This window comes from Siphateles boraxobius, unplaced genomic scaffold (assembly GCF_051911475.1).
Source record: "Siphateles boraxobius isolate OS27281-9 unplaced genomic scaffold, OSU_SipBor_1 16, whole genome shotgun sequence".
In the NCBI taxonomy this organism is placed as follows: domain Eukaryota; kingdom Metazoa; phylum Chordata; class Actinopteri; order Cypriniformes; family Leuciscidae; genus Siphateles; species Siphateles boraxobius.
Genome location: NW_027508766.1, coordinates 14,139,214 through 14,153,517, shown reverse-complemented (window position 1 = coordinate 14,153,517; position 14,304 = coordinate 14,139,214). Strand labels below are relative to the sequence as shown.

At 40.4% G+C, this 14,304-nt stretch overlaps 2 protein-coding genes across 13 annotated transcripts in view; one reads left to right on the top strand and one right to left on the bottom strand.

The window, feature by feature from the left end:
• Positions 1 to 3,174, top strand: part of mctp1a (multiple C2 domains, transmembrane 1a) — a 213,682-nt gene extending 210,508 nt beyond the window's left edge. For 11 of the 12 annotated variants that reach the window (XM_077231634.1, XM_077231635.1, XM_077231633.1 and 8 more), the window contains one exon: positions 35 to 2,694. In XM_077231634.1, the coding sequence (XP_077087749.1) occupies positions 35 to 106 (72 nt within the window). In that variant the 3' untranslated portion in view covers positions 107 to 2,694. Of the gene's footprint in view, positions 1 to 34 lie in introns of all 12 variants that reach the window. The other variant, XM_077231636.1, reaches the window with a different exon arrangement.
• Positions 3,175 to 5,409: 2,235 nt separating this feature from the next.
• slf1 (SMC5/6 complex localization factor 1) overlaps positions 5,410 to 14,304 on the bottom strand; it is a 40,851-nt gene continuing 31,956 nt past the window's right edge. The window contains exon 19 of the mRNA XM_077231653.1: positions 5,410 to 6,257. Coding sequence (XP_077087768.1) covers positions 5,752 to 6,257 — 506 coding nt within the window. The 3' untranslated portion in view covers positions 5,410 to 5,751. The remainder of the gene's footprint in view (positions 6,258 to 14,304) is intronic.

The window sequence follows — 14,304 nt, the reverse complement described above, 5'->3', positions numbered from 1 at the left end:
GACCATGTGTGTGTGTTTGTGTGTGTTTTAACAGGTGCAGTACCAAGAGCTGAAAGTGGACCCCAGTCCCAGCCCAAACAAAAGAAAGAAAAATAACCTTGGATAGCTCGTCTCATCGCACGGACGTTCTCCCAAAGCCAAGGAAAAGGAGAGGACTGACCGGCAACCAGCCTCTTTCTGTCTTTCTTCCTCACCTTTTTTTTCTCTCTGTTTAAGCTGCGGCGTGGAGACTTAAAGAGCGCGGTCGAAGAGTGAAAACTGGACTATTGTTAATTACCATCCGTCCTCTTTTGGGTTTATTTTTTGTGGCGAGAAGAGCGGTAAAAGCTCTTGACCCCTTTTAGAGTCAAACAGTCTGGGTTATTTGTCAGCTCTTGCCACTGGCCAGACAGCTCTAAAAGCCAAGGTGTCCTTCCACGTCCTTCCAAAGGGAGCCGTTCTAACCACAAATAGCAGGATCAGCTGATAATACGCCCACCTGTGCCGACACACCTCGCCTTTACAGAAGGGAAAACGACAGTGGTTAAGTTGCAGTTTGCACCCTACAATTTGCACGCCGCAGTAACTGCCATATCTAAAGCTATCCTCAGCTGTCGAGCAGCAGTTATCAGAGTCGACAGCTGAGCCTGTTATGGTCCGATTTATGACTGTAACTAAAGTGCTCATGGAGACAACTAAAAAAAAGAAAAAGCCATGCCAGTGAGGTTTGCGGTATCTTTACTTCATTTTGTTCTTTTGATGCATTCTTTTGATGTTTTGTTCGGTATGAATGATGCATGCTGGGATCGTTTATTGTAAAACTTCTTTGACCAATAGTTGCCATGGCAGTGTCATCGTTAGCCTTGTCCTCGTAGTGGGGATTGAGAGTTAACGTACCCTTGCATCATCCTTTGCTCCCATAACGCAACGCACTGCCACTACGCTACTAAAGATGTCACTCTGGGCCAGAGAATGGTGACCGAGTGGAGAGAGAGAGGTACGTTCTCATTTGAAAGAAACTTCCTCTGTCAACTCAGCCACCGTGCCTGCAGCCATCAGCCACCCCGTCCCGTCCCGTCCGACCTCCTGCGGCCACTCAAACTTTGATCTTCAACTCTCAAGGCTGAGCGTGCACGCCTGTTTTACAGAGGAAGAAAAAAAAACAAAGAGTCCGAAATCTTTCGAAAAATCCCGAACTTGAAGGGCGAATGTCTGTGTGTGTTTTCATTGCTGTGGATTGGCTGCTTGACAAGAAGTCGATAGCCTGTGACAGGCTGCCTTAGGGCCTCGGGGGGTACCGGAGGGCAGAGGTTTACTGACGCCGCTGTGGAGAAAGAGTACGACACGCGCTGCTTTTCGGTGCTCCTCCTGTCATTCCTCTCTGTCATTTCCTCTCCTCTATCCATCCGCTTGCGAGGGAGGTCACGGACGGGTCCGCGGGGGTGCTCTTGAGGGACCTCGGCGTAGCGAGCGATGAAAAGATCACAGCACAGGCTACATCAGAAAGGACACTAGCCTCATCCCTCTGCCTCCCTCCTGACTTCTCATTTGCCATATCGCATCTATCATATGGAAACACCATTGATTTGTTGGAGGGAATTCCATTACAAAGACAACACAATCCCCACTGAGCAGGACACGGACGGTACTTCAGTGACTCGCGTTCAAAAAAACAACACACAGATGATCTGAACAGCAGAAAGGATCATTTTCTAAGCCTGAATGTGTTTCTGTGAACTGTACGTGTTGATTGGAGTTGATCAATGGGTTTATTGTGAATGGATTTTGCATCCCAAAAGCTTTTCGTTTTGTAAAAGTGCACATGCTGTGTTTGAAGGCAAACCAAAGTGGATCTTTTTTGGAAATGATATATACACAGTACTGTGCAAAAGTCTTATGCACGTTATTATTTTCACAAACAACAAAAAGTTTTACGTTATTTATATCTTTTTTTTATAGTGTGTCAGTAGAAAATATCAGTTTAGATTTCAAAAACATTCATTTTTTCCATTAATTTTAATAATCCAGTGAGATTTTTGAGTCTGGCAACATCATCGAGTTTGTAGAATCAGAAAAACAGAGAAAGACTAAATCCAGAAGAACTGCAGTAACGTCTCGAAGATGCTTGAAGAAACATCTACAGCTACAGTAAGCTACAGTACTGTGAAGTTTTAAGCACTTGTGTAAAAATGCTGTAATGTAAGGATACTTTTAAAAATAATGTCATAATAGAAGTTAATTAATAAATAAAATCCATTTAACTAAATCAAATCAATATTTGGTGTGAACACCCTTTGCGTTTAACACAGCTTTTTTTCTGTAACAGTTCTGTAACAGTTTCTTCATGTAATCACTGACAGACTCGATGATGGTGAGATCAGATCTCCGTGTGGATCAACCAGCTGTTGTCAGACTCCTTGTGCATACACAAATCTCACTGGATTACTACAATTAATGGAAAAGGGATGTTTGGATAATGTAAACTGATATTTCCCACTAATACACTACAGCAAAAGATATAAATAACTGGCTTAAAACCAATTTTTTTTTGTGTGTGAAAATACTAACATGCCTATATATATATAGGTGAAACTCGAAAAATTAGAATAACGTGCAAAAGTTATAATTTTGATGATTATGGCTTACAGTTTATGAAAAACCCAAATTCAAAATCTCAGAAAATTTGAATATGACATGAAATCAATAAAAAAATAATTTTTAATACAGAAATGTCGGCCCTCTAAAAAGTATGATCATGCATATTTAAATAGTTATATATATTAAATGTATTAGTTGTTTCACCTTTTTAATTTGAATTACTGAAATACATGAACTTTTGCACGATATTCTAATTTTTCGAGTTTCACCTGTGTATGTATATATATATATAACCATATATATAGAGAGAACTATGTAGAATGTAACATATCCATTAATTGAAAAAAGGGATAAGGCACTTTCATTTGTACCAGATTTTTAAAATTATTTATTTGACAAATCTTATTTTTTATGTAAATATTCTTGTAAAAAAAAAACACACAAAAAGCCCTGAATATATGTGGTCAAATGTTTATGAAATTGTAATGTGTGTCTGTGTGGAGATTTAAAACCTGTTGCCTGTGATGTCATACTGCTCCCTGTGACTGGCTGAAACAGTTGGCAGAATTGACAAAATTGAAACTAAAATATATACAATATTGAAAATGAAAAATTACAATGAATGGACACTGAATAATAACAATAATTTATGTTTACTTTTAAAGATATTTTGATTCTTTTATATATATATATAAAAAATATATATATATATTATTGCTTGCTTTCATCAATAAAAAAATATTCTCTAAGCATGTAAACAAGGATATGTACGTTGCTATTTTAGTATACTATTACAGTATTGATTCATATTCTGAATTAGGTTTTATTCCTAAATGTATCATTTTTTTTGGTAGTTTTTAAAAATATGTATATATTATTAGCTTTAATTTTATTTCAGTTTTAGTAATTTTAGTACTTAAGCTGTAATTTTTTAGGCTTAGCTTTTCATCTAATTTTATTTAGCCTAATTTCAATTAACAGGGGGAAAAAGTTTCCATTTTTTACGCCACTGGATGTGTGATTTGCATCTGATTTAATATAAAGTTCTTTGAAACGTGATTGTGTTTGCATACTGAAGGAACCAGGTCTCCTCTCTAGATCAGCTCTTAGTTGTGGGTCTTTTATATACAAACACACAGGTATGTACAAGCGGTTTCATCTTTCAAAACACAAGAATCATTCATTTCTTACACCTTCACCAGTGCTGCTATATTTCAAGGCTTTCACCATGAGCCAAGTTTCCCTTCCGAACACCTCATGATGTAAGCACTCTTCACACACTCTCAGAGTGATGGAAGAACAGTGTGTTCCTCCACAGGGGCCAAGGGGGCTCCCCTGTGCTCTCAGCCTCTGTGGCCCCTGATCATTTGTTAGTCTGGATGTTTCTTCCTTGTCTGATCCCTGCTGTTATTCAATATGACATCGTAGCATCACACGACGTGATCCAGTACAAACGTCCGCGCTGCCAGACGCTAATAATCATGGCCACGCTGAAAGCCAGAACACTTGAGCTTGTTATTTATTAACCTCGGCATCCTCCATCGCTCTTGGGCTGTCAAGACTCAGACCATCCGCAGAGTCTTGGTTTCTAATCCCAAACCCGGCCGCTGTGATCCCTGGTCCCCTCCGGATACTCGCTTGGATTGTAGTTGAAAAGGGCATGATCAGGAAACGGCTCATTCCTCATGGAGGTCTTTGGTTGATTTCTTGCTTTTGTACTAGAATCGGTTGTTTGGAAAGGATTGATTATTAACCCCACATGGCACCCATACGCGTTCCCTCTATCATCCTGGATCAGAGAAGTGGGAGATGTGATCTTGTAGGCTGGGCTTCAACTAAAGTTAAGTTTGTTCATTTGGAACAGTGGCAATGAGGTGTATTGCTGAGTTGTCTAATGGACTGTAAGATATATATGCTAAAGTGAAAAGTTATTTCTCATGAATTTCTATACAAGGTTGTTTTTTTAAGTAAATGAGTTGGACCAGATAGACACCCAAGTGTCTAGCATTCATGTGAACTTCAAACAGTTTTTAACTCTTTCCCTGCCATTGACGGAAATTTCCGGCTTTCGGTGTTTTCACTGTTATACAGTAGGGGGCGCTATGATGCATCTTCTGAAAGAGTAATGAATCTACTGATCAGAGCACATGCGAAAAAGAAGCAGAAATAAGATGCATATCTAAAATAACGTGATCATCAACATTTAACAGCATAAAAATTTTCCCCATAATGCCACTGAATGAAATGTTGACGCAGGATGAGGTAAAGGACTGTGCAAGCATTAGGGTGTTGATGGACTCCATCTATGTATTGATCATCTTCCCAAATCCGATCTGGATGTCTTTGATAAAAATGCGATTTTCTCAGCTTTTTGCTCAAAAGTTTGCTTTTTTTTTCTAAAGCAGAGGCTCTGTTCTTTCTTTTGATATATTGCATATTCAGATATTAATACAAAACACAATATTCTGGGGATCATGAACATTTTGTGAAAATGATCAAAAATGTTGGAAGTGGCTGGAAACTTAAAAAAAAAAAGCGCTGACGGGGAAAGAGTTTTAAGCATCCCATGATGCATCGAATGAAGTTAATTGATAAAATGTCTAAATTGTGTTGACCTGCAATCGAGACATAAAAATATTAGTATTGCCAGTTCTGATTTAATGTGTTTGTTCACGACATACTTTTTGTGTCAATTTTGTGCTATTTTATAGTTTTAAAGACTAAAATGTGGAGTATAGTTCTAATAAAGAGTGCATACTTGTAGGTATGACCACAATTTTGACCGGTTGTAAACATTCAAATCTTTACATAATTAGCAGGTTTCAAATCATGTTTATTTTAATTTAAACTTTTATTTTGCAGTTAAGAAAATGTCTAGTGTTTTACAAAAATATTTTGGTACAAACAATTAAATACTCCCCAGTTTTGCATATATTAACCAAACAGCAAAGACAAAACTGTGCACAATGTTACAAATAAGAATTAATATTAATTGAGAACTCATTCTGCAATCACTGTCATATCAGAGTTCTCAATTAATATTCATTATTTGTATCCATTCAAAACTTAATAGCACAAACATACAGAAATAAATGTCTGTATTCATCTTAACAAGCTTTACCACAGGTCTACAGATACATGCCCATTTCTTCTTGTTTCTCCATAGGTAATCTGTTAGAATGAGTCAAAATCAGATTGTCCAGTGATCAGTGCCGCCCCTTCCGCCTGTAGATCTACAAGTAGCTGCACAAACAGGCTGGTTTGATCCCCATGACAGTGCCTCAGTGCAGGGCTCACCTGTGACACATACTGCTCCAAATTCAACACAGTCCTCAGGTCCTCAGCCAGCCTCACCGCACAGAAATCTCCCCAGGCGGAGGCTAGCGTGCCTGGACGGAGACGAATCAGGGTGCGGCACACAGTGGGACTGAGGTCCAGAGGTGCAAGTTGGGTTTTGTACGTTGGCACGTGTCGCTCTTGAAGGTAGGTGAGGAACAGGCAGCTAAGCACCCATGAGCAGGACTCTATGAAGGGAACATCCCGCACCTGCGAGCAAGGAGTGTCCAGACCTTTGTCACCTTCTTCCGCACAGCGAAGCAACTCCTCACGTAGGGCCTCGCGAGGAACCAGGTCCAGAGGGGTCTGACCTTCATTGTCACGCAAGTGTAGAAGAGGAGAGCCTGGAAAGGAACAAGAAAAAAAATGCTTACTGTACAGGTTTACAACAGCATCAAGCATTTGACATGATCTGACCCAGTTAAGATCAAGACTGCTAATTATTTACAAGATCAGCAAAGCCATCCTTCAGCTCTTTTCAGAGAGCAATGGGGTCAAGATTTTGGTTTGGTGGTTATAGGGGGATTCAGAACCAGCTGGCTGACTAGCTTAAAACACCATCTTAGGAGCCTATCGCTAGAGCATGTTAAGAATTTAAGAATAGAAAAAATGTTGGGCTGGTTTAATCTCTTGTTTTTCAGCAGGGTTGGGCTGATTGAGGTCATTACACTTTGGTAAATGTACGCTGTTTAGGTGAATGACGTCACATCAACACATTTAGCAATGGGCAATGTCAACAGCATACTGAGTCATCATTATTGTTCAATGTCAAAATCCAATCTGCTGAATTGTTTTAGTTTATTAAACACACAGTCATCCTGAGTAATTAAAACCATGTTGTTGTTGTTTTATCAAATAAAGTTGGACAAATATACAGCAGCTCTGAGGAGGAGGAAGAGATATCTTTCAAGCACCATTAGTTTGGTAGGGAAACTTGGCTAACCTTGAGCCACAGGCTAGCATCACAGCTAACTTATGCTAACACACAATTAACAGGGTAAAACACCTCAGTGAAAATCAAAGTGGAACTTAGAATTTACATAATTAAGACAGAAAAGATCTTCACTGGTTTATCCAAAAGTTCTAATTTTTAGAATTAGCCATTTTTCCTATCTTTAATGTAAACGCTTCTGAAGAGATTAGCATGAGCATGCTCTTACTAAAAATGTACTGAGGCGCTACACTAATGCTGTCTGATTGTACTATGGTACTTAATGATTACTATATTCATGTACCATGGTATCTACATGGTACTCAAAGGGTTTTCAAAGAATACCATGGTACTTTTCCAAAAAACATGGTATCCATGCTACTTTTTAATGTTAGCGTGGCCTCAACCAGTCATCGACATTGTTGAAGTTAATGATTTTCAGATCCGTGAATAATGTATAATACAAATCAATATTAACACTTCAACAAACCCATTTCCTTCAACTTCAGTTCTTTGCAATAATACATTTTCAAGAATAATGCATTCAATTTTCATAACAGAGCTTGTAGATGCCCATACATGTATGTGTTAAATGACTGTTTCTCTCTTCTGTGACCACAGTTAAAGTGGCTTTAGTGTGGCTGAAGGTAAAGCCCACACACACTCGTTCTTGGCTTAGCAAACCCCAGCCTAGTCAAGTGGGCTCTCTGTTTACATTTAGTTCTCCCTATTTCTATGGGAAACTGCTCTCGATGATACTCGACTCTTAAACCCCTGTGGTAATGTGGCAGCCGTTCTGCTAAAGCTCAGACAACTCTGCACCACTCTTAAAAGCTTTGCCGTGCTTTCCGCTTGGTGTTGATACTCAGACAAAGTCCTATATCAAAAGACAGGATCATTGTGTGCACAAGGGCAAGAAAAGAAAACACTGCTTTATATTACAGAATTACCAAAGAACAGAATACAAATCTTTTACATCATAATTGTCAATCTGTTTTAATTAATCTTTTTAATTAATTTTCGAAAATGCACAAATAATAAAATACGATCAGATACCATCACCATACCTTATATAGCTTTATTTTGTGAAGCAAATCTGTTTATACTGACAGATAACTCCTGGTATACTTTGGTTTAAAAAAAAAAAAAAGAGTGGATTTTTAAAACTGTTGAGGTCAAGGAGCTGAAGAAGAGAGTAAGTCCATGAGACAGAATCGAGAAGAAGAACAACAAATTTCTTCAGAACAGGTCATCACCGAGCTCAGGCAAGAACTTCACTGGTTTAAGGCCAGAGTCCACCTCTCTGAATCCTTGAAAGATGCTTTCAACATGTACATTTTTGGCTTTAGGGAAAACATTGTTATTTGACAGGAAGAAAACACTTTTTTCCCTTCCAATACTTTTAGTAAGACTTTCAAATACAGTGACAATTCAATAAAACTGCAAATGTCTATTCTTTGTTGAAGAGAGAGGCCTTGGATTGCCTCAAGCTTCCCTCATCTTGATGTTGCACAGCTTTGATAAAAATTGGACAGAGAGAAGGACATGTTTTATGCACGCTTAAAATGGTACCCAAGCACGGAAAAGGTTTGTTTTTTTTCCACTGTGAGGAGAACGGGAATGTTTGCGTCCTTCATGACACACTAGACTTTCAAACATCTCTTTTTATTCATACCCAAATGGGCGCACATAATAAGTCACGCTCAAGTGCTTCATCTCGCACTATAAGTACCATGACACCACACCGCAAGCACATGATGAAAATATAGCATCGGCATTCAAATAAAAGCATTAATAAAGCATATAAGAATATTATAGGAGTGTTTAAGCAACTATTTTGCTGCAATTGTACTATTATACCATGTTCTTTACTAGCCCAGAATACAAAAAGAATCCATAAACCTGGGTAATTTAAGCACACAATGAATCCTCGCTGTCGAGTTTGTCAGAGAATCTTTCTCATTCAAAATACACACTTAACATAGCCCGTCCTCCATCACTGGAATCAGGTAGCCCGCTTTGTCAATGGTGGTCCCACGGCAGAGCTGTCAAATACTGACAGGCCGAAACCTGGAATGTGACAAAGGCTGAGACGGGGCCCTGCTTTCCAGACCGCCCTCACAAATGTGTGCTCGCCAGCGACTGCTGATGAATGCAAGATATGGGTAGATCTCCCTCCCCCGGACGGCACGATCAGTCGTAACCCTTTCTTCACAATGGCCCATGGCATGAAACACACATCTGTCAGCGCTTAGCCACGCAGATGCACCCGCAGCCGCTAGAGTGGTCAGCCGGGGGTTTTGATACGATACTGGCGCATTCGTCATACCGAACGATTGAAGTGAGTCCAGGTACTAGCGTGATGTGTCAGGTACTCCGCTCGGCAGATCAATAAAACACCTGGGGGGAATTAAATGCCAGAGATGTTTATTATGCCCCCCGCACAGGCGACAACAATTCGGGGGGATTCATCCCTCGCAGATATTTGCTCCTCTGCCACAGATGAGCTACAGCTAATGTGCATGTAAACCACACATCAGTCAGGAGCAAAGCAAGCCGCCCCTTAGCCTTTAGAGGGCAGACGAAGACTAGAAATAGAGAGGTGGAGGAGGGGAGGCAGAAACGAGCCAAAAACCATTCCATCCGTTCTGTATCCACACATATTTAATCTAGACAACACAAGCCCTTAGTCTATGAACCCACGATACACTTCTTTGTCACGTTGTGAACCAGCAGATGCACACCGACCCAACGGAAGTCTGTTTGTGTGTGTGTGTGTGTGTGTGTGTGTCTGTGTGAAATCACATTATACTGACTAACAGAGATTGACCAAGACAAAAGGCCAGGCAGGCTCAGATTAGGACAGATTACTGTGCATAGGGGGCACAACAGGAGCTTTTTGTAACCTGATTCCCTGGCATCACACTCGAGCGACACAGGCCCCTCCCTGCTTCACATTACAAACACAACACAGACGACCCTCGATGCCTCCATGCCAGACTGATAAAGATAGGTGCCATTCATCCCACCTAGATTATCAGAGCAGCACAGTGTGGTTTATGGCACACAGATGGAGCCGCATAAAGATTTGAGTCTGTTTCAACGTTCTAGTCTCAGCCTCACACGGAACGCTGGACCACAGTCAGATGCATATTGCATATAAAAATGGCAAGAGCTGGATGAAATCGCCAGATCTGATCTGATTAACTTCTGGGGGTCAAGGTGCATCAACTTTGCTTTAAAACAAATTTGGTTTGTGCAATGAAAACTGATTAATGGATTTCCGAAATTATGCCAATTAGGGTTAATATTGACATTATTTGTTAAAATACAAACCAAATACAAATAAAAATAAATAAATAATATTTTAACAATTTAATTTTATATTTAAATAGTAAAACTGTATTAGTATTAATATTAGTGTAAAATACTCAAGAGTTTAGTTTGAGCCACACAAAAGCTGTCCCTGGGTTCGTATCCTTTCAAACACCCGGTTTTTGGTGTGTTCCCTTCTCACCGCAGGAATGATTTTAGTTATAGGAACGCCTTTTGAGGGGGAACGTAGTTGGCTCCTACTTCATCGTAGGGTCTAATCCAGCACAATAGCAACTAACAGTGACGTAAGTGTATGTAGATTGGCTGAATGCACGCCATAGGAAACGCTAGCACCAACCATTTTTAAAAAGCCACGTAGGCTACATGGAAAACAGCGCTAAGACAGTGGATCTCAACTCCAGTCCTCGGGACCCACTGCTCTGCACATTTTTTATGTCTCCTTATTTAACACACCTGATTCAGATCACCAGCTCGTTAGGAGAGACTCCTTGATCTGAACTGAGAGTGTCAGATAAGAGAGACATACAAAATGTGCAGAGCAGTGGGTCCCGAGGACTGGAGTTGAGAACCACTGCGCTAAGACATAAACTAACAGAAAGGGCATAGTGTAATTTCTCAGCCTCAATGATATATAGCACTGCAAGTTGTCGTATGAGTTTTGTCTTTTAACCCTCCTTTTTCCTCTTAATTGCATAACTTAAACGTCCTACATTCCATCTCTGTTATCACAAAACCCATGACACAACAAAAACACAGCTCTGATCACGGCATCCTTGATACTTCGGTTGTTGAATGCCACACTCATATGACGTTTCTGTCTGCCGGCTTATGTCACTTCAGAGTTCCTACTGACGGTGCGAATGTAACCAGGAAAATGGCCCTAGGGGAAAACTTAGTTCTCGGGGGATCACCCTGGTGGCTAGTTCCTATAACTGAGTTCCTATAACTACCCGGTACAGTTATAGGCCTTTTGATGAGGTAACTTTTGAAAGGCTATCACCAGGGTTTGAAATAAACTTTTTCACTCACTAGCCAAATTGGCCAAAAAAAAAAAAAAACGTCATCGGCCATTCAGAACTTCTACTAGCCAAAACAAAAATATTAGAAATAAACCAGATCTTACATTTCACAGCTTATATTTAAATATATTCATTATTAAATCTGATTCTGATTCATTACTTTCAGCTCTACGGCAGCCAATTACTTTTGCTAATACCATTCAAATAAAATAAAAATAAAAACAAAATTCTTCTCTTATAATTGCAATGAGTTTACCTGCACATACTGTGGCAATAAAGACTTTTTGCACAAAAGTCTTGGACATGTGGAATTTATCCTAGGGCTCCTAGGGCTTTGACGAAGAGTTAACCACACAAGGCAAAAGTTCACTTGAACAAAGTGGTGTCAATGAGTTTGAATGAAGGTATTCAAAAAAAAAAACCCCAGCACAAACGGAAAGAGAAAACGCAATCTATATTATTTCTCTATATGAAGCATTTTTATTCAAGCCACAAAAACAAACCTGCTACTGAAAAATTCTGAAAAGTATGTGTGTATATTTGTCCGAAATTGTCGTTGTTAATTGGAAAACTGTGTGAGTGACGCTGTGGCACGGCATGATTTTGAACAGCCAGAGTCGTAGTTGGGCACTGCAGACAGACGCAGAGTGGTGCCATCGGTGTGCGTACGCTCATAGAAAACAATCAATGTGTTCGAATTTTAAAGATTTTACAGATGTGGCGCTGTGTGGCGTTTCTCTCAGTGTGCGACCGTCTTTACTGTGCGTTCACACCAGATGCGAATTGAGCGTCAAGTTAGTTAGTCTAGTTATACGCGTGTACACTTTGAATCCATTCGCGCGTCAAGAGCGAAATTGATGCGCATAAAAAACAAAAGTTTGAAGCGAAATTTACAGGCGTCACGCGCTTCGGAGGCGAAATCTGTTGGGGGCCATCTTTTTATCGACAATTCATCGAGAGAGTCACCGCTCTGTTTGCTCTGGAGAGCAGAACAGCGGCGTAGGGATCATCGTCGCCGTATTTGGGTCCACAAGACCCTTCGGAGGTGAACCCAGTTTGGCGAGTTTCACCATTTGCTCCAGGAGCTGCGCCTGGATGACGGCTGCTTTCAGCGGTACTTTCACCTGTCCCGCGCCCAGTTTGATGACCTGTTGTCCCGCATCGGAGCGAGGATCACCCTCGCCCTCACCCACCTAATCTGTAATTTATTTTTGTTTTGATGTTAAATGGAGCCAGCCTAGGCTACTACAAAAGTGATTAAACTGTCCTGTGATTTTTTTCCCTCACACAACACTGTCCAGACACTAAATATGTTCTTGCACTAAAGCATGTTGGTTCTCTTTACATTAGAATAATAATAATGTTTCATATAATCTAGATTAGATATGGAATAAATAGCATACAAAATTAATGTCTCATATACTAAAATCAAGTTATGTGACAAAATATTTACTTCACCACGTGACAGCAGCAAGCTGGCTCCTGATTGGTTAACGCGGCGTGAATTAACGAAGTTCTGATTTTTCTACTCGGCCGGCAGACGCGAATTCACGTCAAACGCGTGAATGCACAAAAAGCACTAAATAAATCATTCCTGTGCGAATGATGCGAATTTGCGTTTACCGTGCCGCGTTCTACGCCTCATTTGCGCCACAGGAATTTTTTACGCACATAACGCGTCTTTGTATTGACTTAACATTGAAATCACTCGCGCTAGACGCTCTATAACTGACAACTAATGAAAACCCCAAAATCAGTATCTCAGAAAATTTGAATATTGTGACAAGGTTCAATATTGAAGACACCTGGTGCCACACTCTAATCAGCTAATTAACTCAAAACACCTGCAAAGGCCTTTAAATGGTCTCTCAGTCTAGTTCTGTAGGCTACACAATCATGGGGAAGACTGCTGACTTGACAGCTGTCAAAAAAACCACCATTGACATCTTGCACAAGGAGGGAAAGACACAAAAGGTCATTGCTAAAGAGGCTGGCTGTTCACAGAGCTCTGTGTCCAACACATTAATAGAGATACGAAGGGAAAGAAAAGATGTGGTAGAAAAAAGTGTACAAGCAATAGGGATAACCACACCCTGGAGAGGATTGAGAAACAAAACCCATTCAAAAATGTGGGGGAGATTCACAAAGAGTGGACTGCAGCTGGAGTCGGTGCTTCAAGAACCACCACGCACAGACGTATGCAAGACATGGGTTTCACCTGTCGCATACCTTGTGTCAAGCCTCTCTTGAACAAGACACAGCGTCAGAAGCGTCTCACCAGGGCTAAAGACAAAAAGGACTGGACTGGACTGCTGCTGAGTGGTCCAAAGTTATGTTCTCTGATGAAAGTAAATTTTGCATTTCTTTTGGAAATCAAAGTTCCAGAGTCTGGAGGAAGAGAGGAGAGGCACAGAATCCACGTTGCTTGAAGTCCAGTGTAAAGTTTCCACAGTCAGTGATGGTTTGGGGTGCCATGTCATCTGTTGGTGTTGGTCCACTGTGTTTTCTGAGGTCCAAGGTCAATGCAGCCATCTACCAGGAAGTTTTAGAGCACTTCATGCTTCCTGCTGCTGACCAACTCTATGGAGATGCAGATTTCATTTTCCAACAGGACTTGGCACCTGCACACAATGCCAAAGCTACCAGTACCTGGTTTAAGGACCATGGTATCCCTGTTCTTAATTGGCCAGCAAACTCGCCTGACCTTAACCCTATAGAAAATCTATGGGGTATTGTGAAGAGGAAGATGCGATACGCCAGACCCAACAATGCAGAAGAGCTGAAGGCCACTATCAGAGCAATCTGGGCTCTCATAACACCTGAGCAGTGCCACAGACTGATCGACTCCATGCCACGCTGCATTGCTGCAGTAATTCAAGCAAAAGGAGCCCCAACTAAGTATTGAGTGCTATACATGCTCATATTTTTTATGTTCATACTTTTCAGTTGGCCAACATTTATAAAAATCCTTTTTTTGTATTGGTCTTAAGTGATATTCTAATTTTCGGAGATACTGAATTTGGGATTTTCATTAGTTGTCAGTTTTAATCATCACAATTAAATGAAATAAACATTTGAAATATATCAGGCTGTGTGTAATGAATA